Source organism: Lacerta agilis, chromosome 7 (assembly GCF_009819535.1).
Source record: "Lacerta agilis isolate rLacAgi1 chromosome 7, rLacAgi1.pri, whole genome shotgun sequence".
Taxonomy (NCBI): domain Eukaryota; kingdom Metazoa; phylum Chordata; class Lepidosauria; order Squamata; family Lacertidae; genus Lacerta; species Lacerta agilis.
The window spans coordinates 562,656-586,468 of NC_046318.1; the positions used below are offsets into that span (position 1 = coordinate 562,656).

Below are 23,813 nucleotides of genomic sequence, written 5' to 3' on the forward strand. Positions count from 1 at the left end.
GTACCAGCAGTGGGTACCTGTGTACTCCTGCAGTGCAAAAAAGCAGCACTTGCCATGGAATGAGGCAAGGGCAATCTCCCAATTATCTTCTTTACTGTTATCACTGTAGACGGCAAATTCACTTCAGATGAAGCAAGAAACACCTCTCATTCCCTCTTAAACCCCATGATCAGAATGAATCAGCCCTGCTGACTCCCAGTTATCCAGAATGTTATATACTCAGCTCAATCGACAGGCGTTGCCAATGCTTACCCTTCCCATCTTTGCTTTTCTTTTTCACTGATATGTTTGGAGTCAGAGTAGGAGATTCTGGTCGTGGAGCTTTGGGTTTCTTCCCTGAAAGAAAATGACTGTTGTATGAACTTTCACACTGAAACTATAAAACAGACATAGGGCAACCAATGCTTTCAGTGAATATCAATCCCACGGCACGTCAAAACAAACTGCTAGATAAGACCACAGCAGTTCAAGGACCCAGCACCCCACTGGAGTCCAAGTCAATGATTTTACAGTACTTATTTTGTGGGACAAATAGCTTCCCAATTATTGATCTCCAAATAATTTATCTAAAACTTAGCAATAAGCCTTTGCTGGTTAAATTCTGATAATTTATATTTATCCCACTTAGCAATGAGCTAAATAGGCATTTAAGAATCAAGATTTTATTTATTTTTAATTTATTGCATCAACTGATTTTAAATAAAAGCACTAAATGGCTTACAAAAAATATTAAAATTACCAATAAAAAGTTAAAAACAAGTGATTAAAACAATTAAAATTAACAGTAAAAGAGTAAAACACATCAGTATCTACAGCAGTTTACAAAAAGAATAAAACAATCAAATTATCAGTAAAAACAGTTAAAAAACAGTACTAAAAACATTATTTAAACTAATTAAAATCAATGATAATCCTAAAACCAGATTAAAACACATGTAAACAATATACATATCTGGATAGGCTTGCATTAAAAAAGCTTTTAGCTGGCACCAAGAAGAGTGCAGTGAAGGGGCCTGCCTGATGTCAAGAGGCAGGGAGTTCCAAAGTGCAGGTGCTGCCGCGCTAAAAGATCATTTTCTTACAAATGTGAAGCAAGTAATATGTGGCTCTGTAACAGCACCAGTTCTGCTGGTTGAAGCAGATGAGTGGGAGCATATGAGGTAAGCGTAAAGTAAAGTAAAGAAGTTCCAAGCCATTAAGCTTGGCCTGGAAACAAAATCAGTAACCAGGGCAGATCCTGGAACAGAGATGCTCTATGCTGACAGGGCCTCACTCCTGTTAGCAACCATACAGCAGCATTCTGCACTAAGTGCAGTTTCTGGGTCAGAGCGCAAGGGCAGCTCCACAGAGAGTCCATTGAAGCAATCCAATCTTGAAGTCACCAGTGCCTGAACTACTGTGGTCAAGCTCTCTTGGTCCAGAATGGTCCAAGCCACCATCCCAGTCACAGCTGGAAAAAGACGCTTCTAGACAATGAGGCTGCCTGGACCTCCAATGATGAAGCTGGATCCAGAAGCACCCTCCGGCTACGTACCTGCCTTCAGTGGTAGCGCAACCCCACCAAGAGCGACTGACCAATTCCCCACATGGCCAGCATGGTAATGTGCCAGGATGTCCCCAGTTGCCATCTCATGTAAAGAAGGAGGTACTTGGCCCCCCGCCCCATTTCTGATATGAATGCTAAGCATTATGACACATTGGCCACATTTGCACAACACAATCCTGGCTGGTCTGGAAGTCATTAATCATGGTTCCCAGTACACATGTAACAGGAAGCTATGTCAACTGTGACTTCCTGATCTGATTTCCTCACTTGCCTGAAGGGAGAAGTGAAATAGAAGCAAAGAGGTTCATGTGACTGTACAAAACGAGCACATGTCATGTGGTTTATTTAACGACTTGACCATGTGATTATTGTATAATCATCTGTATCAATTTATATTATATGTATATCTAAACATATACATGGGAGGAGTTCAACATCACACTAAGGTGGTAATTCTGTCAGCACAAGCATTTTGGCTTGCACACATAGCTCTGTACAGAGCAAGGGGAGAAACCCCATTGGGCAACAACAGAAAGGACTTATGCAGGGCTTCCACTGATGCAACTCATTACTTGAATCTACCCATCATTATGGCTCATGCCATGCTGGAGACTAAGAATCATAGAATCTTAGAGCTGGAAGGGACCCCAAGGGTCATCTAGTCCCACCTCCTGCAATGCAGGAATTTCAGCTAAAGCATCCATGAGAGATGGCCATTCAACCTCTGCTTAAATACCTCCAAGGAAGGAGAATCCATCACCTCTCATGGGAGTCTGTTCCACTGCTGAACAGCTCTTACTGTCAGCAAGTTTTTTAGTTGGAATCTCCTTTCTTGCAGCTTGAAGCCATTGGTTCGAGTCCTACCCTCCAGAGCTGGAGAAAACAAGCATGCTCCCTCTTCCATGTGACAGCCCTTCAGATATTTGATGATGATTATCATATCTCCTCTCAGCCTCCTTTCCAGACTAAACATACCCAGCTTCTTCAAGCGCTCCTCATAAGGCTTGCTTTCCAGACCCCTGATCATCTTGGTTGCCCTCCTCTGCTCACCTTCCAGCTTGTCAACATCCTTCTTAAATTGTGGTGCCCAAAATTGGACACAGTATTCCAAGTGTGGTCTGACTAAGGCAGAATAGAGTGGTACTATTATTTCCCTTGATCTGGACACTAGACTTCTGTGGATGCAGCCAAGAATAGCATTAGCTTTTTTGCTGCTGCATCCCACTGTTGACTCATGTTAAGCTTGTGGTCCACCAAGACCCCTAGATCCTTTTCACATGTACTGCTAGTAAGCCAGCTGTTCCCCATCCTATATATGTGCATCTGATTCTTCCTGCCTAAGTGCAGAACCTTACATTTGTCTCCACTGAAATTCATTTTATTAGCTTGCACCCAGTTCTCCAATCTGTTAAGGTCATTTTGAATTCTGATTCTTCTGAGGCATTAGCTACCCCTCCCAAATTGGTGTCATCTGCAAATTTGATGAGCATCCCCTCAATTCCTTCATCCAAGTCACTTATAAAGACGTTGACCAACAATGGGCCCAGGACACACTTGTCACTTTTTTCCAGGATGACAAGGAACCATTAATGTGTACTCTTTGAGTTCGGTCAGTCAACCAGCTACAAATCCACCTAACAATAACCTCAAGAAAGTCTTTATTTTTTCTTTATTTTTACTTTGTTGAAAGCCTTACTGAAATCAAGATATACTATGTCCACAGCATTTCCCTGATCCACCAAGTTTGTAATCCCATCAAAAAAAGAAATCAGATTGGTCTGGCATGACTTATTTTTGAGAAACCCATGCTGGGTCTTAGTAATCACAGCATCCTTTTGTAAATGCTCACAGACTGACTGCTGAATTATCTGTTCTAGGACCTTTTCTGGTACTGATGTCAAGCTCACTGGTTGGTAGTTACCTGGGGACAACATTTGCCCACCTCCAGTCTGTTAGGGGCATCACCTGTTCTCTAAGAATTCTCAAAGATAATAGACAAAGGCTCTGAAATTACATCTGTAAGCTCCCTTTAGTAAGCTCCGTTGGATGCAGCTCATCAGACTCTGGAGATCTGAATTCATTTAAAGTAGCTTGGTGTTCTCTTACTACCTCTTTTCCTATCTTTAGCTACAGCTCCCTCCTTACATCATTTATTCTCTTATCACCAGGTTGGGCATCACTTTCTTTTTGTGTGAAGACAGAAGCAAAGTAGGTGTTGAGTAGTTCCACCTTTTCTTTGTCACCCTATAGCATTTCTCTGTGTTCCCCACGCAGAGGACCTGCCACTTGCTTGTTCTTCCTCTTATTTCAGACATAGCCAAAGAAACCTTTTTTATTATTTTTAACCTCTCTTGCAAGCCTGAGCTCATTCTGAGCTTTAGGCAGCCTGACTGTTGGCTACTCATGTGTACTCCTCCTTTGTGATTTCCCCTTTCTTCCATTTCTTATACGTGCCCTTCTTAACTCTCAGCTCATCTGTAAGCTCCTTATGCAGCCATACTGGTTTCCTCCCACTTTGCTTGCCTTGTAACTGGAATGTACTTTAAAAAAAGGAAGAAGTACCTCCCTGTGATGGGGCTTCACACAGATGGCATGCTGTTTGGGCATATGCATGAGCTGAGGTATGACAAGGCTGTGTATTGTCTCCCTGCTTATTTAACTTATATGCAGAATTCATCATGCGAAAGGCTGGACTGGATGAATCCCAAGCCGGAATTAAGATTGCCGGAAGAAATATCAACAACCTCAGATATGCTGAGGACACAACCTTGATGGCAGAAAGTGAGGAGGAATTAAAGAACCCTTTAATGAGGGTGAAAGAGGAGAGTGCAAAATATGGTCTGAAGCTCAACATCAGAAAAACTAAGATTGTGGCCACTGGTCCCATCACCTCCTGGCAAATAGAAGGGGAAGAAATGGAGGCAGTGAGAGATTTTACTTTCTTGCAGATGGTGACAGCAGTCACAAAATTAAAAGACGCCTGCTTCTTGGGAGGAAAGCAATGACAAACCTAGACAGCACCTTGAAAAGCAGAGACATCACCTTGCCGACAAAGGTCCGTATACTTAAAGCTATGGTTTTCCCAGTAGTGATGTATGGAAGTGAGAGCTGGACCATAAAGAAGGCTGATCGCCAAAGAATTGATGCTTTTGAATTATGGTGCTGGAGGAGACTCTTGAGAGTCCCATGGACTGCAAAAAGATCAAACTTATCCATCCTTAAAGAAATCAGCTCTGAATGCTCACTGGAAGGGCAGATCCTGAAGTTGAGGCTCCACTACTTTAGCCACCTCATGAGGAGAGAAGACTCCCTGGAAACACATAGCCTTCACACCAGCAGAAATAACACAGAAAGGAGTCATAAGCTGAATCCGACCTCTGGTCCAACTGGCTCAGCACTGTCTATACTGACTGCCAATGGCTTTCCGTGCTTTCACTGTCCTACCTGGAGATGCTGTGGATTGAAACTCAGAACTTTTGCATGGAAAGCATCTGCTCCACCATGGAGTCATGGCCTCACCAATTAAATGATGTGCTTTCAATATTTGTGCCACCTGTGTGGAGTTCAATCACCAGGAAGTTTGCAGAGGTCTCTGCATTTTAAATCAGAGTTTTAGCTTTGCAGAATTGAAGTAGGCTGAACATGCTGCAGAGCTATAGCTTCTACTTTGAAAATACCCAAGAATCAGAGTAGGTAGGTACTGAATTTAAGCAGTTCAGTTCATGGTTTCTCTATCTTAAAATAATAAAATGTTTCTTCTTGTACATACCTTAATTGAAATATAAAACAGCATCAAACACATCTACTTAGCTAAGAGATGTGATTATTCTGCTTTACTGATGGGCCACTATGCTAATTTGGATTATTTTTCCAATTGTTCAATGGATATTATAAACATGCACACACTTATTCCATTTGTAGGAGAATGTTTAGCACATAATCACATTTCCTTACCTTTTCTCTTTTTTGGTTGCTCAAGTGCTAGAGTGCTTGGTGATTCAGCAAATGCATCTTGGATTTGGTGAACCTCCATCACCTCTGGAATCCCATCTAGTGTGACTGACACATGAGTAATAGGACCAAGGTCAACATCCTCCTCCATCCCAAACCCATGGGCTGCAGAAAAACAACAAAGAAGTCAATGAACACTTTAATGCTTTGGGAAAGGTTTCTAGCAATAGGGTTACAAAAAAGTCAAGGCTCTGTAAGAACAAAAGCTGACTTGAATTTCAATCACTTTAACGGAATAACCAATAAAATGCTAATGTATCTTGACACATGTTAATTTGAATCTACTTAATGTAGGTTACCTATTTCTCTTGACTAATCAAGGGACCTACTTAATGAAAACCTTACAGGGCTGTTAAGAAGGTGATACTGGGTAATTCCATGTGTGCTGCCTTACCCTCTCTGAAGGAAGGGCAAGATACATACTGAATGAAAAAATGAATACATCAGCTCGTCCTGGAAGTGACTTAACCAAAAGTGAACCAAAGAGGGTCTTATAGTAGCTCCAAATCTGAAGCTACTGAAACTGATTAATGTGAACACCAAACCAATGTTTTAAAAAAATCAGTGATCAATTTACCGTAACATTTAAGTTGTAAAGAGAATGTGGAAAGAGAATGACACTTGTGTGGACATTAAATATTTGTGCCAGACTCAGGTAATGTTTTTACAGGTTTCATTAAAATGTCAATGGAAAGTTAGGTACAGGCTTAAATCTTTCCAAGACCAATTAGACTCAAAAGCAACTTCTGTGAAATCATGCTGCTTCTTTATAAAAAGGGAAGATCTACTAATACTACTCCTTTAAAGTAAAAGCTTTTCATTAACCCTTCCATTTCCTAAAATTGGGAGATTAGGACTAGTTGAAAGGGTTGTTAATGATATTTTTAAAATAGCCTTATTTTTTCCCCTAGCCTGCCCTACGGTGCAATGGCAAAGCTACCATGTAAACCTACTAGAGAGCTCAAGCCTTCTCTGCTGCAAAATCTAACACAGCCACATAGTTTTTGGACAGAAGACACTTTGCATGGATGTATTCCTGTCAGACTCACTTGATCTCTTCTCATCCAGCATTGGGCCAGGAGAATCCATATTCAGAAGAGCTTCAGCAGCTTCAATGGTTTGCATTGTTTCATCTCCATTCTGACAAGATGCTTCAACTGCAGATAAGAGAGATAATTCAGCAAAAGACTAGCATGTGAGATGAAATGAAAACATTCTTTGATTTGGGTTTTATGCCATATATGCGATCTTGGGACATAACTATAAATCCCAAGAAGAGAAAATATTCATGATAGTGAATCTGTAGCTGCTTTCAGCCACTCCTGTAATAAATTTTCTCACGCCTTGCACATTTTCCACTTTGTTATGCATAAATTCAGTGTCTCCCATGATGTCAGGGATCGTGCTGAGGAGGAATAGTGGGAGTCTCCCCCTCCCCCTGCTCCTGATCAGAATCCTGAATCCTCCCAGGAGCAGTGGGACAGTATAGACTGGGAGAGAGTTAACAGACTCACTTTCGCTGGAAAGCGTCCATCCGCTCAGCCCAAGAGCAAGATAAGGGGCAGCACAGAAAGCAAAGTGGTTGCAAGATCAGGTTGTGAGATGCAGAAGTGACGTGAGAGACAAGGGGGGAAGTGGGTGGAATCCTTAATTGGGAGCACCTTCATTCCTAGGAATGAATTCTTTGTTTTCTCTCTTTGATCATTAAATCTCCAAATGGTAAGAGACTCGTTTTGTTTTGTTCTGCTTATCTACTGCCAAAGTGGGGGGGGGGGGAGCAGAGTCCCTGAAGCCTGACACACGGAGCTCTAGAATTATCAGCTATGTCAAGAAACAGCACCAAAAAAATGACAAGTGGGGTGCTATGTCTGTAGATTTCAGCTAATAATGAAGCAGAAGCAAGGCTCCCACAATAATGTATCAAGGAAAAACAAGATGGATGGAAAAACAAGGTGTTCTTTCCATCATATTTTTTACTACATCTGTACCTCAAAAGGCCTTATGGTTCTGTCTAACTTTATTATCAGTCAGCAAACCACAATCCATAGTTGTGATATCTGAATTGATACATCATAGTTACAGCTGTTGATCTGACTCAACATTCTGCACAGCACAGTAATGAAATGAACTTTTGAAGGAGAGTACGGAAAGGATGAAAACAAAAGCAGATAAGCAGTTATAAACCATGGGTTTGCCTGTTCATTAGGAAGCTCAAACTATGGTTCGGTGTGATAACTCAACTGAGTTGGTTCAGACAATCATAACTTGGCTTATTAAGCCAAGATATGCACAAGCTTTTGTCTGAGCACAGATCCACTTCACATGAGCTGAAATGAAATCAGGAAGCCTCCAATTAACAATAGTTTCCCATTTCATTTCAGCTAGTAACCATGGTTTTCGAACTTAGACCAATCATGAAACCATGGTTAATTGGAAGCTTCCTGGTTTAACAGGTGAAAAGGCACGGACATATCTCAGCCACTGTGTCCTCAAGTGACAATGCAAAAAAATGCTCACAAACCTGTAAGGGTGATATCATCATCTTCTATAATTTCTTCTTCTGCAACATCCAGCGAGTTCTCTGTTATCATGTCACTGGGTTCAGCAACACAGGACAAACCAGAGTAATTGTTCAGGAGATCTGCACTGGGTACATGTTCCACAATGACAGCAGGAAAGATTGATGGATCACCCAGCTTTTAGAAGAAGGGGCAAGACAAAAACAAAACATTACTTTATTAGCAAACAGTGGGAATAATTAGACAAAATGTCGCAACACATATTGGCAAATGTGTTATCTGTCTCAACTTCATGAGTCAGCTGGAGCAATAAATTGCATTGTAAGCATATCTTGCAATGCATCTGCTGTAGCTTGAGGCATACTAGAATCCTGCTTTTTGGCACAGGCATTGTGCATATCTGGGGTAGCCATTGTGGTGTCCTACACAGTGTGGGTGGCGCTGTGGGTTAAACTACAGAGCCTAGGGCTTGCCGATCAGAAGGTTGGCGGTTTGAATCCCCGCGATAGGGCGAGCTCCCATTGTTCAGTCCCAGCTCCTGCCAATCTAGCAGTTCAAAAGCACACCAGTGCAAGTAGATAAATAGGTACCACTCTGGCGAGAAGGTAAACAGTGTTTTCGTGCACTGCTCTGGTTCGCCAGAAGTGCTACAACCCCAGAGTTGTCCGCGACTGGACCTAACGGTCAGGGGTCCCTTTACCGAGAATTTTAGGCAAGAATTCTCATCATCACTGACCACTGGTCGTGCTAGCTGGGGATGATGGAAGTTGAAATCCAACACCTTCTGACAGGCACTGTGTAGGCTACCCCCATCTAGATCATCTGATGAGTTGGGACCCACTAGTGGGACCCAGTGACCCAACATGGGTTGCAATGGGACACTAACAGTTTACACTTGCATGGTAGCAAAGCAAGAAGTGTTCCTTAAAAATGTTGGACTAAAGTCATTTCTAGATAGAAAAGCTTGAAGACTACTGTTCTAGATAATATTTGGGTCTTTTCCCACTCCATGAGAGCTGGTGTAGCATAGTGATTAAGAGCGTGAGTTGAGGTCTGGAAGTTCCCCATTTATATGCCACCTCAGCTGTGAGTTGATCAGGTGCCTTTAAAGAAAGTAAGGCTCAATCTGTAGAACAAGGACATTCATTCATTCATTTATAAACATTTTTATTCATCCTTCAACATAAGGTCCCAGGGTATGTTACAACAATAGAATAATTATAAAATCAAATAAAACCATTACAATTATAAAATACATACAACTGTTTTTACTGAAACAGATCCGTATGATACTGTTATAGCTGCAAGGATTTTTGCATGTTAAGTCTTAATTGTTAAAGTTACTTTGTTGTTGTTGTTGTTAAGAACAAAACTGGCTACCAATTCAGACTTGCGGCAAATGTCAAAATCACAAAATAGTTACCAGTAGTTAATGTGTGCAGTATACCTAATCAGAAGCACTTTCCAATTTTACTTAATCACTCTTCAGAATAAAGCCCACGCTTTAAAACTGTTCTGTACAATAAAATGAATAAACAAGGAAAACAAAGAAGGAATAGTAATTAGTATAAGAAAATAAGATTTAAAATATTCTACTTTTTAAAAAAAATTATGTGCAAAGCAGAGAAAGCTACATTAATATTAAATTATGGAAGCTCTGCACAAATAAAATACTTAGCTAAACTGAATGACTTACAACAGGGAAGGGGAACCTGTAGCCCTCCAGATGTTGGACTACAACTCCCATCTTCCCTGATCGCAGACTATGCCTGCTCAGGCTGATTGGAATTGAAGTCCAACAAGATGTGGACTTAAAATGTTGGGAGATGGCAGAAAGTTAGAAGGAATTATTTCACACCTTTTCGGTTCCTCCAGACCACTTAAAAATTTTTCTTCTTCCAGACTTTTAATAGATGCTCTTGTTGTTGTTGTTGTTGTTGTTGTTCACATCTATCTTGTCTCAGGAGACACCTGGAAGACATCCCTCCCGGGACATCTTGTTTCCTCCGCACACTGGTGCCTCTGTCCCCCTCAGTAGGGAGTCACCTACCCCTGCCACTTGTCTCTCCCTCCTCTGGGGAGTGGCAGGAATCATGATGCCTTCCACAGCATCCTCAGAGTGTTCTAAGGTCTGCATCTGCTGCTCTTGAGTCTTTTCCTCTTGTCTATTGGCACTTATCTGGATATTATTAGGCTAGGTTACAAAGGCAGGAACCTTATGGCTCAAGTACTTCCCACTCCTTCCTCTCAGCTTGCCTTCTCCACACTGCAATTCCCTTTTTTCAGAGATCATCTCCATGGAAAGTAGCAAGTGGGTTATTGGCATACTCATCCATGATCTGAAGGGGTTAGATCAATAATGGAAAAGGACTCCTCCAAATACATCTCCTCCTGTCTCTTCCTCCTCTGGGGGATGGTGGGATCATTTTGTGCATTGTACCTTTCACAGTCAGGGACATGGGTAGTGCTGTGGTCAGAGCACAGAGCCTAGGGCTTCCGATCAGAAGGTCGGCGGTTTGAATCCCCACGATGGGGTGAGCTCCCGTTGCTCGGTCCCTGCTCCTGCCAACCCAGCAGTTCAAAAGCACGTCAAGTGCAAGTAGATAAATAGGTACCGGTATCGCTCCAGCGGGAAGGTAAATGGCGTTTCCGTGCGCTGCTCTGGTTTCGCCAGAAGCGGCTTAGTCATGCTGGCCACATGACCTGGAAGCTGTCTGTGGACAAACGCCGGCTCCCTTGGTCAGTAAAGTGAGATGAGCGCCGCAACCCCAGAGTCGTCTGTGACTGGACCTAACGGTCAGGGGTCCCTTTACCTTTACTTTACCTTTCGCAGCCACCTTGGTGTATTCTGAGGTTGGCAAATGCTTCCCATGCTCCTCTGGCCCAGAATTGGTGTCCAAGGTGAGAGAATGGAAGTGATTTTGCAGCTTCAACAACACAGCATGGTTTGTGACAGTCCCACTTCTGTGCATCACATTCCTCCAGGAGTTAGTCTCTTGCAATGGGTGATCTTCCTCCTCCCTAGACCCATCTCACCTCTGTTGCTGTGCCATCACAATCCAACTCAGCTCTACTGAGAAACAGTACATCTTTGTCCTGTCACTCGAAGTGTGTCTAGGTGAGCTTCAAGTTGCTGGACCTTCTCTTCCAGCAAGGCAACCAGCTTACACTTGCTACAAATGTACTTTTGCATGTTCTCCGGCAGAAAGACCAACATGGCACAGGTATTGCAGGTCATGGCAGCAGTAGCTCCCTTGCCCTCTATGTCTCTTGGTCCTATGCACACTGTCAAACTGCCCTTGCAAACGCAAACCATTTGTTGCATTTGCAATAGTTAGCATATGAAGAGGCTTTTAGAATACAGTTCTGTATTTAGGCTCTTCTTTATCTTAGGCAACTTCCTCTTCTGATGTTGCAAACTTTTCCTTTTTTTAAAGGAGAAGTTACAAATGAGACATATTTACTATATGAAGAAACCTTTAGAATATAACTGTGTATTTGCACTTTGCATGCTTTTTTCCAGCTTAGGCAATCCCTACTGTTGTAAAAATCTGTTCTTACGGAGTCAAGAATTATCTGTTATCGACAGTGCAAGCCTATACATCTACTCAAATGTAAGCACCATTCAGTTCAATGAGAGTTACTCCCAGGTAAGTGTGCACAGGATTACAGCTTAAGAGCACCATCCATTTTTGGCTTCCGACTGATGTCAGCCGGGGCAGTGGGGAGGTTCAGGCAGGGGAAAGCCAAAATTTATGAGGTAAAATTCCTGGCAATGTTCCGCAGTGGGTTCTGGGGAGTTCACTGCATCCCGCTATGCCACTTAAGGCCGTGCCTGCCAACTTGAAAGGCAAAGTGGGTATGACCTGGCATGATTTGTGACTGGTTCCTCATTAATTTGGAATATTGGCATTAATCACGAGGCACTCAAACTCCTGGTCCGGTCCAAAAGTAATTTTAAATAAAGTCCATTCAGCCTCAGTCGAGCGGGGAGGGCATAATAAAACCTTGTTAAATTCCTTATTGAGCATAAATCAAAAGCCTCCCCCTTCTTTTCCTCGGTGACAGATAGAATAACAAAGCCACAGCTACACAAGGACTGAACAAAGGAAGATAATAATTAACTCTCCCAGCACCATCAATTTTCCAGAGAGACTAAATATATTCAGTAATGACTGCAAACTATTTTTTTTTTCATTTTAACTTACATTTAAGAAAAGATTTTTTTATTGTCATTGTATAAATAGAATGAAATTGGATGCTTTCCCATAAAAACAAAAAACACAAAAACAATACTTGTGCAGCGATTGATATAGCATAGAACTGAATGGTTGAGAATATTTCAATTGGTTCTCTTGAAACAGTCCTTCAGCTGGTGAGTAGCACATTCATGCCAGATTTTAACAGTCTTGTCATAGTGAGAGCCCGTTTCCTGAGGGGATGTATGCTGGAAGAAGGAACAGCGACCTAGGGTCAGTCTAGTTCAAATGTGGGAGCTGTAAAGTCCTGTAACCATATTTTATATTCGAATAGACCTTTTCCAGTGAGCACAGTTTTAAGTTCAGCATGGTTGAAATCTCCAGCAATGATGTTCACAGTAGTCTTGCTGGCTGCTGATAAAGCCCTGCCTTTGCTTCCTCTCTCTGCATCGCCTTTGCTTCTTCCCTAAGGGGATAGTGATCCATGGAGAGCTTGGTATTTTAGCTTATTTGCACTGTAACTACTCAACCCTTAGGAGTTCCTGCCGGCTGTAAATCTTGCGTGCCGCCATCTTAGATCTTCATAACTGCCATTATTCCTCCAGGAGTGAGCCATACCCTCTTAGTGACAAATCTATTCATTTTCCATTTAAACATTTACTCGCCAGCCTAATGTACTCACACAAGTAACAAGTAACAACAATAAAAGCCATATGAAATGTTAAAAGAAAAAAAGGGAGAGCACTGCGCCGCCATCTTAGAACTCATAGATTTCATAGGTGTGCTGCACTTATTATTTTTTACATGTAACCAATTATGTTGCACTAGACAGAATATGCATTGCTCCAATGTACCGGTAGCCTTCTTCAACCTGCGGCCCGCCAGATGATGTGGCAGTACAACTCCCATCATCCATGCTGGCGGGGGCTGATGAGCTGCAGCCCAAAGCATTTGGAAGGTATCAGGTTGAGGAAAGCTGCTCAAATGGGATGCTTTTATTCATTGGGTTATAGATGCCACTGGTTTGACATCACTTAATACAAAGTGGTGGCAACTGGTTTACAAGATTAGAACTGAGAAAGGAATTTCTCCAGAGTTAAATGGAGGGCATGGACCAAAGCTGGCAAACTATGAGCTGCCGTGCATCTTTTGTTCAATTCAGACATCACTTCAAAATATGACTAAGGAAGCCCAACTAAAGCTTGTGTGATGGCTGAATTGTCAAACCATGGCTTACAATCAACTGGAAAGCCATAATCAGAAGCTAGAATCAGAATTTAGCTTTTCAAAGCTCACATTTGTGCTAACTATGGTTTGACATGACATTTGAATTAACAAGCCATCGTTACAGAAATTGCATCTATTTCAGGGGCTGCTTTACCATGGAGATAGATGGGAGTAAATTTATGAAACTGAGAGGGCAGAAAACACTAGCTGACCCAGCCACACGTTGCTGTGGCTGATTCAGTATAATGGGAAAGGAAGATGCAGTATAAAAGAGAAAGTGATGTCTTACCATAGGTCTTTGCATTGAAGTTGAGGTTGTTTTGGTTTTCATTTCTTGCTTGTTACTGTTTTTGTGTATATAACTCATTATTAGTATTGTTGTATTTCTTATTCCCTTTTTTGAATTGTTTGTATGTCTTGGTTTGATGTTGTTGATGTGCATTGGAAGGCAGTATATTTGTTTGTACAGTATCAGGTTAGGCCGCCCGAACCCGGAAATGGTGGGCGGGACGTTTGCAGCTGGCCTGACTGTGCCGTTGCTTCACTGTGTACCTGCCGCTTCTATCAGCAGGCTATCTCGGTGTTAGCGGGCGGCTTAGCTTTCCTACCGATCCGTCCGCCCTCCCAAAAGGCGAACGGGACGTTTCCGGGCGGCGTGGCTATGGCACGGCTTCTCTCTATAGCTGCTGCAGGCGGCATCTAAAAGCCACCAAGGCCAAACTCCGTCTTTGCTGGCGGGCTGCCTTTTGCGGGCAGCGTACCTGTTGATGGATGGTGGCAGTGACGTCGGGGGGTGGGGATCGGCAACGGGTGTTGTGTGCCGTGCTATTTAATGTCCACTGGAGGGTGCTTTTTTTGCACAAATTAATGGATTTACCTGGGAAAGGTGTGATATTTTTACAATCTAGGTACCTAAGATCCTTCCCATACTGCCAAGGCATGTTGTGTCCAAATCTGACACCAATCGGTTAAGCGGTTACGGAGAAAGGCGAAAACAAACAAACATGCAGCTTGAAGGATTTTATATATATAGATTTGGAAACTCAAACCATGGATTGGGTTATAAGCTACGGCTGGCCCAAACCCTGCTTTAATGTGTTGTCTGCGCTAAGCCAGTATCACATCTGCACTGGACTGGACCTATGGGCAGTACCAACAGAAACTCTAAAACACTGCATCCTAAAATCACAAATGTTTATATTCACAAACCATTGACGCATTAAACTGTTAGCATGCAAGAGTAAAAACATACATACTAGAAGATAAAGACACTCAGGGGGAAAGGACCCTCTGTGTGGCAGGCAAGAGTGTTGGACAGAATAGTCATGTTGGAAGAGGGACAAGAATCAAGCTGACCGGATGGGGTGGGACACAAGTAGGCAATGCCTGAGGTGCATGGCAGAGTGAACAAAGGTTAGAGCACAGGAGGGAGCAGAGGAAGCTATGGTTTAGGTCTGGAAGACCAGAGGATCTATGAGGAGCATGCATTTTACTATTATTATAGGAACTGAGCAGCAGATACCAAATGAACTATATATACATCTGATTTTAAGTACAGAGTAGGATCAGCTTTACTCACCAGCATCACCATGTGCGAGAAAACAAAAACCTCTCAGTCACAAAAAGCTACTTTGCAAGTTGCAAATGTGGGCTCAGGAGCATCCACAAGGGAAATATTTTGCTAAGAGGAGCACAGTAAGCAACCAGCTGCTTTGAGACTGGCAGGTATAAGGAGAATCTTGGAAAATATTTCCCTGAACATCTTTCAGTCATGTCACCGACTCCTCTTGCTCACCAATATGAAATGACAAGGAAACATCTAACTGGAACAATTAGGTGCATTTTTTCTTATTAGTTTTTTTTTTTTTTTAGGTAAACATAATGGATGAAGGCCACAAATACAGAATCAATGCCATTCTAAGGGTGAAAACAAGAAGGCACAACTATTTAATTTCCATTATTTTTATACTGTCCATCCTCACTGATTCCAAAATAGGAAATTGGCTGCACCAAGAGCTGAAAAGGTCAGTTTTAGCATTTGCCATGAACAGCAAACTGCACAAAGTTTAGCAAAGATGTAAATTTAAACAGATTAAAAGTCTGTCCAGTAGCCTACACATCTTCAAAGCAGCCAGGATAAGTACCAGGATAAGTAACACAGTGGCAGCCTTCGTACCTCCTTGCCCCAAGCATGTATTCTGCATAGCTCAGGGGGACTGAAACCAGTCTAACTAAGCAGGCTAAGAATGAGATCTCTAACACAAACTCAAATAAAGAAGCTATTCCCAAATCAAACCCAGTGGCCACTTCAGTAAAATATATCTCTGCAATTAAAGTGGATATATATATATATTGTACACATACACACAAACATTTTGCTTCTTATTTCACCATGACTAAACCTGGAACTCTCTCATTAACACCATTTCCCATTTCATTCAAACCAGGCACTAGCTTCAGAAGACACCAGGATATTAAACTGCGTTTTAAATTGAGTTCCACACTCTAATTGGATCCAAAGCTGGAACCATAGTTTCCTGATTTGGCTGAAATGGGAAACTGTAGGTAATTAGATTGTTCCTGGTTAAATCACAAAAAGGTTCTACATGCAAGCAAAAGGCTCATGAATATCTCACCTTAGTAAGAGGAATTATGATTTTGCTAACCAGGCTAAGCAATTCTATCTGCTAAGTTACAAATTCACCACATGATCAGAGAACAATACAATTTGGCTGGAGTTGTTTGGGTGTATTTGTTTACCCCTCAGAATGACAACAATGCTGGATGCATTCACCAGGTATAATGGCAGCCCAAGAGAGATTTTTTGACATGTATCAGAGCATAGTTCTTTTGCAATGCTCTCTGCTACATTCAGCTATCTTCCAAGGTAGAGTCACACCAGCAGCAACTAGGCAGAAGCAGCCATCCTCCTGTCCGCCGAGGTGCAAGTCCCTGCGTGAACTTGGGCCAGTCACTATTTCTCCGTCAAACCTACTTCAGAGGATTGTTGAGAGGATGAATTGGAGGGTAACAATGGCAAAATCAGTATGTTGCCCTGATCAACCTGGAGGAAGAACAGGATACAACCAAAGTAAATAATATTCTATTACAAGTTGGTCAGACAATGGAGTTACTACCAAACTAGCAAGTATATTCCCCACAATAAGTTCTGGCTTCATGACTCTCCAGGACTGGTCCACTGTCATGAAGGAATAGAACAGGATTGTAACTGTGCCTTGAGAAGATATTATCTGATGAGGACAAGAGAACACCTTCAACAATCTCTGTGCCTGCAATAATTCCACCACAGAACTCATAGTCTCTAAAGTAACAATAAGCTTAAAAATGCAATGCAAATCACCTCTTTTCAGAGAAAAAATATATAAAGAGAAGAAGTTGTGGAAGGATCTGATCTCAGTGGTGGAGCAAATGCTTTGCTTGCAGAAGGTCGCAGGTTCAACTCCTGCTATTGCCTGCTATTAGATAGAAGACACTGAGAAAGATCTCTGCCTGAAGCCCTGCAGAGTCACTGCTAATCGGAAGAGATAAAACTGGGGGGAGATGGACCAATAGTCTGGCATGGTATAAGGCTGCTTTCTTGATATTGCTACAGTTGAGCTATTATTGGGAAAATATTGGGAAACTAATAAAAATTTACTTGGTATAAGGCTGCTTCCTGTGCTTACAATCTTGTTCTCCTGCCCCCCCCCCAAGGTAGGATGATGGTGGTGAGCTATTCTATATCATTAGGTATTTTATACCAACCAAATTTCTATGTGCTGTACAAAAAACAACAACAAAATTCAATGGGTAGACTTAATATTTATTAGAACTTAATAAATGTTAAGGAGAAACGCCTCTGGGAATGGGAAAGTCTTTGCCAAGCACCCAAAGTTCAAAAGAGAGGTGGCTTGTATCAGCTGAGCTGGAAATTAGTTCCATAGACCTGGGCCCACAATACTGAATGTGTGGCTTCTGCTAGATATGAGCCATGCATCTGAGCCATGGGGTGCCACAAAAAAGAGACTCCCCTGGAGATCTCAGTGATTGGAACCAGCTGTCCTTAAGCTATCCTGGACCCCCAGTTGTTAAGGGACTTGAAAATTCATGAAGCCAATGTTCAAGCACCAAGGTTACACATGGCAAGTAGTCTGTCCTCGCCAACAATCTAGCCACGTCATTCTGTCCCAGCTGGAGCCTCCAGACCATGCCCAAAGGTAGCCCCACAGAGAATGCATTGCAGTAATCAAGTCCTGAGGTCACCAATGCATGAATCACAGTTGAAGAAGGGCAGTAGTTGGTGTGCTAACCAAAGCTTGTGAAAGGCACTCCTAGAACTGAGGTTACCTAAGGTTACCATTGACAAAGCTGGATCCAGGAGCACAAACTATGAGCCTGCTTTTCCAGAGGGAGTGCAAACCTGTCCAGAATAGGCAACGGGCCAATCTTCTAGACACAAGAATCACTTCCCTTCACTGCCTCTATCAAGCTCTGTTTATTGACCCTCATCCAGTCCATCAATTTACGCTGTGTTCAGGTCCTTGTACAAAAATGCTTCTAGCTTTAGGCTCTGATCTAACTAAGCTTAAATGTATAAATTAGACACAACTAAGAATTTCACAGGAAAGTGAAATTCTGTAACTCTCCTCAAAGCAAACAAACTTGCTACAAACTTGTTGCTACCCCCCCCCCCAAAACTGAAAACTAATGAAAATGGGAATCGGCAAGTGAAGGGGTTAAATTATTGTCATGTGTGTCCCCCTCAAACTTTTCACCTGGTTTCTTGCTGCCAGCAGCCTAGTGTGTGCCTGATAGTGGTTGACACTGGAGGTCCTCATGTACAGGTAGTCTTGGGAATTTGAGGCATTGCTTGAGTGGTTCCCTTCTCCCTTTTGTGGCCTACTCAGAGGGTAGTTGTATTAACTGGCTGGGCCCCTCCATGGGATTTGTCCTGCACAATCCCACAAGGTTCCATTTGTCCAATGTGTATATGATGCTTATGATGCTGCAGAGGAAGTTTGAAGTGAGGTGCCATCCCCTGAAAGACAAGTATGGAGATTGGCACTCTATTGAACTCTGCACTATCTGTGGAGGCAAAAGGCGGGGTTCATGGCTTAGGACAACTTTCACCAGCTTAAGCTGGTTCATCAGTTATTAACTTTATCCAGAGAAAAGCAGACTGGACTATTGTAATGTCTGGCATGGGCTGCCTTTGAAGACAGTTCAGAAATCAGAATGCAGCTGCCTGGAGAGTGGTTGGGACCAGGTTTTGGGGTCATTACCGGTTGCAATGGTGAACTATTCATTTGTGGATCCAATTAAAAGTCCTGCTATTGACCTTTAAAGGCCTAACAGATTAGGATCAATTTCTCTGAACGGCTCTTGCCCACTTCCCAGCCTTATGACTGGCCTCAGAGGCTCCACCATTAAGGCCTATTTGACTGACAGACAGCAGATGCAAGGCCTTCACAGTGCTGGCCCCGGATCCCTCCCAAGGGTGTACACTTGGGCATTACGCATTTTCAATTTCAATCTGCTTTTAACTAACGTGTTAGCCCAAGTACTTCATTGTTTAAACTAGGGTGGATAACCTGAAGTCACCACACACAGTCTCCAAACTCCATCCTACCCTGAAATTTGTCATTTCTTAAATTGATAATCAATATTTTTAATTGATTGCTTCTATGGTTCTCCCAGTATGATGCCGTAAGGTTTTTTTGCCCCTCCCAAGGCGTCACCAAATTTTACCCCTATTTTTTATTTTATTTTTATTTTTTTTACTTACAGGGCTTTTTAAATAATGTTTTTTGCTGACTGCCCCCATGGGTCCCTCACTATGGTACTATGCCAAAAGATTTTCTATAGCTCCCAAGCCCTACCCCCCTCAACTAGTCATTTTCTAAAAAAACCCACAAAACCTTGCTTTTACTGATCAATCCTTTTACTGTTCACGTCCCTGGTATGATTCTGTGAACCCCCTAACCGGAAAAATAAAATAATCCATGTCCCCTTCCCTCTTTCTCTGAGCAAGAGGGCTCCTCCAGCCCAGCCTTGCCAAGCTGATGAGCCCACTCAGGCACAGACAGTGGGGGGCCTGTGGCACCCTCTGATCCAGCCCAGCTCCCCAGGATTCTTCAAGGGCCACGAGCACCTCAGTTTGCAAGGCCACCCAAATGCTGAGCTGCCTTGACTGCCCTCTAGCCCCTCTGCCACATGCCTTTTGCTTGTGCACAGAAAGGGGGAGGGAGAAAGCCACAACTTTCCACCCGTGGCCAGAAGACAGGACACTCTTCTTGAGGGATACACAAGTGCCGAACATTTCAAGAGGCAAAGTGCCAATAAAAGCTGCTCAGTACTTTGCTACAAAGTTGGCTAAACTGTGGCTCTTTGGCTCCAACCAACACTGTTAATGGTCAGGTATAGCAGGAGCTGTTGTCGGGGGAGCCACAGCTTAGCCACCCTTCATTTATTTTATCTATCTGCAATAATAATAGTTGACACCGACATAATCATTTTTGGCTGCTCAGAGGTGCCTTTGGACCCAGAAGGCAGCAGAAGGGGGGCTAACGGGGTACGGCATGCTTATATGCACTACGACGCACACGGGAGGCCAGGAACGGAACCCCTGCGCAAAATGGTTGTCACCTGGATACTGCTCAATTGTTTTTTTTTTTAAAAACCCTCAAATCAGTTACAAAAAGAACAAAATGACGACATTAGCAGCAAAAGTAATTAAAACAACTATTTAAAACATTAAAAAAATACTTAAAATCAACAATAAGCTAAAACCTAGATTAAACACATGGTCAACACTCTACACGTGTGATAGGCTTGCTAAGGGGTTTTTAGCAGGCACCAAAAAGAGCATAGTGAAGGCACCTGCCTAGTGTCAATAAGCAAGGAGTTCCAAAGTGTGTGCACTGTCACACTAAAGATTGAGTCACTTGACTGATTCACTTACTACCAGTAGCACCTTGAGCTTCACCCAGGAGCAAATGGGCAACCACTGCAGTTCTCTGAGCACAGATCTTATATGCGACAAGGCTTCCATCCAGCCAGCAAACATGCCACCCCACTCGGCACTAACTGCAGCTTTCAGATCAAGTGCAAGGAAAGCCCTATATAGAACACCTTGTAGTAAAGCCAACCCTGGAGTAATCCATGCCAAGCTTTCCCTGGTCCAGGAATGGAAACTTGTGTATGTCATACTAGTTGCAACTGCTAGAAGGCACTTCTAGCCACTGAGGCTACCTGGACCTACAGTGACAAACTGGATCCAGAGGTACTCTGAAACAATGAACCTGCTCTTTCAGGGACAGTGCAATCCCATCCAGAGGAACAATTCACCAGTTTCCCAGATGTAGGAACCACTCACCCACAGTGCCTCCGTCTTGTTAGGATTCAAGTTCAGTTTGCTTTTTCTCATCCATCTGGAGAATTATAGGTGTTGTAAAGTCTTAAGGCATGAAGCCTATCAACTAAATTGCTCATAAACACACATACACTAGAAAGCAATTCATAGATGTGCACAGGATTTCCCTTGTGATTAGAATAAAAGGTTCAAAAGGGGGGGGAGTAAAACAACGCTTTTAATATTTGCGTAGAATACACCAGCGGTTATCCAACATGGTTTATTTTATTTCTCCCTTACCTGTTGCTCATCCTCCATAACATTACTGGCAAATTCAAACATTAGGTCATTCTGCTGTACAGCTGCTGCCATAATAAAGCATTCCAAGATTTCAGTTCTGCATGTGGGGAAAACGCTCCTTCAGTGTAAAGAAACAGAGTTTATCATCAGCAATGAGTTGTGTGGCGTAGACGATCTTGAAGTTACTCAGGTACCAGATTCTTATACAATCTTCCCGGATTCTACTATTCACAGACAGGTCAATTAGAAAATGCCTTCCTGAATACTCTTGTAATCCAAAGACCACTGAAAAACAAAATCAAGATCACAGTCATAAAAAACGTAAAAAATCAAGGAAGACGCTATACAGTCCTTCTCTTTATTTTTTAACACCTTACTAATATTACTTAAAACAGACAAATGATTTATTATTATAATTGGGAAGCACACTTTTCTAGCAGTCAGCAAATAGAAATACAAGGGAGTAATCAGAAAACCCACCATCTAAGGTGACCGGAGGGATCAAACGCCACCAGTCCACGTAACACATTTCTTCCTTTCAAGCCGACCCAACTTTGCAATATATATTTATTATTGGTTTAAGAAAATGTCTCACTTTACCACACTCCTAAGACTCATTGCTTGTTTTTGATCTAAAGATGCAGAAAAGTCTTCTGTCATCCTAAGTGAGCAGATATTTCGGCATTTTTTTCAACACTGTGTAAATGCAACGTGAGTGTATTCTTATCTGTAACACCAGCTTGTAAACAGCAGGAAGGAAACATTGACCACGTCATGGCAAATGAGACATGCAAAGAACTGTATGCAACAAAACTCGACAAACAGAACTGCACTAGGAATATTGCAACATGTGGGAAGATAGACTTATAATTCTCTGATTCTAACAAACCACGTATAAAGTTGGACTAAATCAGTTTAGCAGGAAGTGATAAGCTACTGTATATCAAAATTCTAACCTGAGATAAAAATAGTCAAAGCAGCGCTATTAAAAGCAAAACATAAATGAGATCACAAATGCAGCTGATCAGACTTCATTTTTATTTCCTATAGATGTGCTGCATCAAATGGTGGTTAGGTCAGAAATTCCCTAGTAATCCCTGCCAACATTGCAGTGTCCCTCTTCCTTTCCTTACAACGAATCCTCATACATGTGCATTAGAAACTAAAGTTCTTCTGATTAGTTCTAAGAAGTGACACAGTTCTTGGTGCCTGGGTTCTCAGCTTTGCATACTTAAAATAATAAATTGTAGAGTTGGAAGTGACACTAGGGGCCATCTAGTCTAACCCCCTGCAATTCAGGAATCTCAACTAAACCATCCCTGATAGATGACATCCAACTTCTGCTTTAAAACCTCCAATTAAGGAGGAAGTCTGCTCCATTTTCAAACAGCTCTTACTGTCAGAAAGTTCTTCCTGAAATCTTTAGTTGAAATCTCCTTTCTTGTAGGTTGAAGCCATTTGCTCAGGTCCTAGCAAGGGGAAAAACAAGTTTGTTCCATCCTCCACATGATGGCCTTTGAGATATTTGAAGATGACTATCATATCGCCTCTCAGCCTCTTTTCCACACTAAGCATACCCAGCTTTTCAAGCACTCCTCATAAGGCTTGCTTTCCAGACCCCTGATCATCTTGGTTGCCCTCCTCTGCTCACCTTCCAGCTTGTCAACATCCTTCTTAATTGTGTTGCCCAAAATTGGACACAGTATTCCAAGTGTGGTCTGACTAAGGCAGAATAGAGTGGTACTATTACTTCTCTTGATCTGGACACTAGACTTCTGTTGATGCAGCCAAGAATAGCATTAGCTTTTTTTGCTACTGCATCACACTGTTGACTCATGTTAAGCTTGTTGTCTACCAAGACCCCTAGATCCCTTTCACATGTACTGCAGTTGCCCCCATCCTATAATTGTGCTTCTTGTTCTTCCTGCCTAAGTGCAGAACCTTACATTTGTCCCTACTGAAATGCATTTTGTTATTCTGGGCCCAGTTCTCCAAACTGTTACGGTCATTCTGAATTCTTATTCTGTCTTCTGAGGCATTAGCTATTGTTGTTGTTGTTCAGTCATTCAGTCGTGTCCAACTCTTTGTGACCCCATGGACCAGAGCACGCCAGGCACGCCTATCCTCCACTGCCTCCTGCAGTTTGGCCAAACTCATGCCAGTCACTTCGAGAACACTGTCGAACCATCTCGTCCTCTGTCGTCCCCTTCTCTTTGTGCCCTCCATCTTTCCCAACATCAGGGTCTTTTCCAGGGAGTCTTCTCTTCTCATGAGGTGGCCAAATGTGAGGCATTAGCTACCCCTCCCAAATTGGTGTCACCTGCAAGTGTGATGAGCATCCCCTCAATTCCTTCATCCAAGTCACTTATGAAGACGTTGACCAACAATGGGCCCAGGACAGAACCGTGTGGCACCCACTTGTCACTTTTTTCCAGGATGATGAAGAACCGTTAGTGAGCACTCTTTGGGTTTGATCAGTCAACCAGCTACAAATCCATTTCACAGTTACCTCATCCAGCCCACATTTTACCAGCTTCTCTGCAAGACTATCATGGGGGGATGCATTTGTCAGAAGCCTTACTGAAATTGAGATACACTATGTCCACAGCATTCCTCTGATTCACCAAGCTTGTAACCCTATCAAAAATAGAAAGGAGATT

The 23,813-nt window shown here is 42.5% G+C and overlaps 1 protein-coding gene across 2 annotated transcripts in view; it reads right to left on the minus strand.

Annotated features, from left to right (window-relative positions):
- ELF1 (E74 like ETS transcription factor 1) overlaps window positions 1–23,813 on the minus strand; it is a 73,508-nt gene that overhangs the window by 11,454 nt on the left and 38,241 nt on the right. For both annotated transcript variants that reach the window (XM_033154082.1, XM_033154081.1), the window contains exons 2-6: window positions 21,154–21,438; window positions 8,079–8,253; window positions 6,607–6,714; window positions 5,501–5,662; window positions 253–336 (exon numbers count right to left, since the gene is read on the minus strand). In XM_033154082.1, the coding sequence (XP_033009973.1) occupies window positions 253–336; window positions 5,501–5,662; window positions 6,607–6,714; window positions 8,079–8,253; window positions 21,154–21,225 (601 nt within the window). In that variant the 5' untranslated portion in view covers window positions 21,226–21,438. The remainder of the gene's footprint in view (window positions 1–252; window positions 337–5,500; window positions 5,663–6,606; window positions 6,715–8,078; window positions 8,254–21,153; window positions 21,439–23,813) is intronic.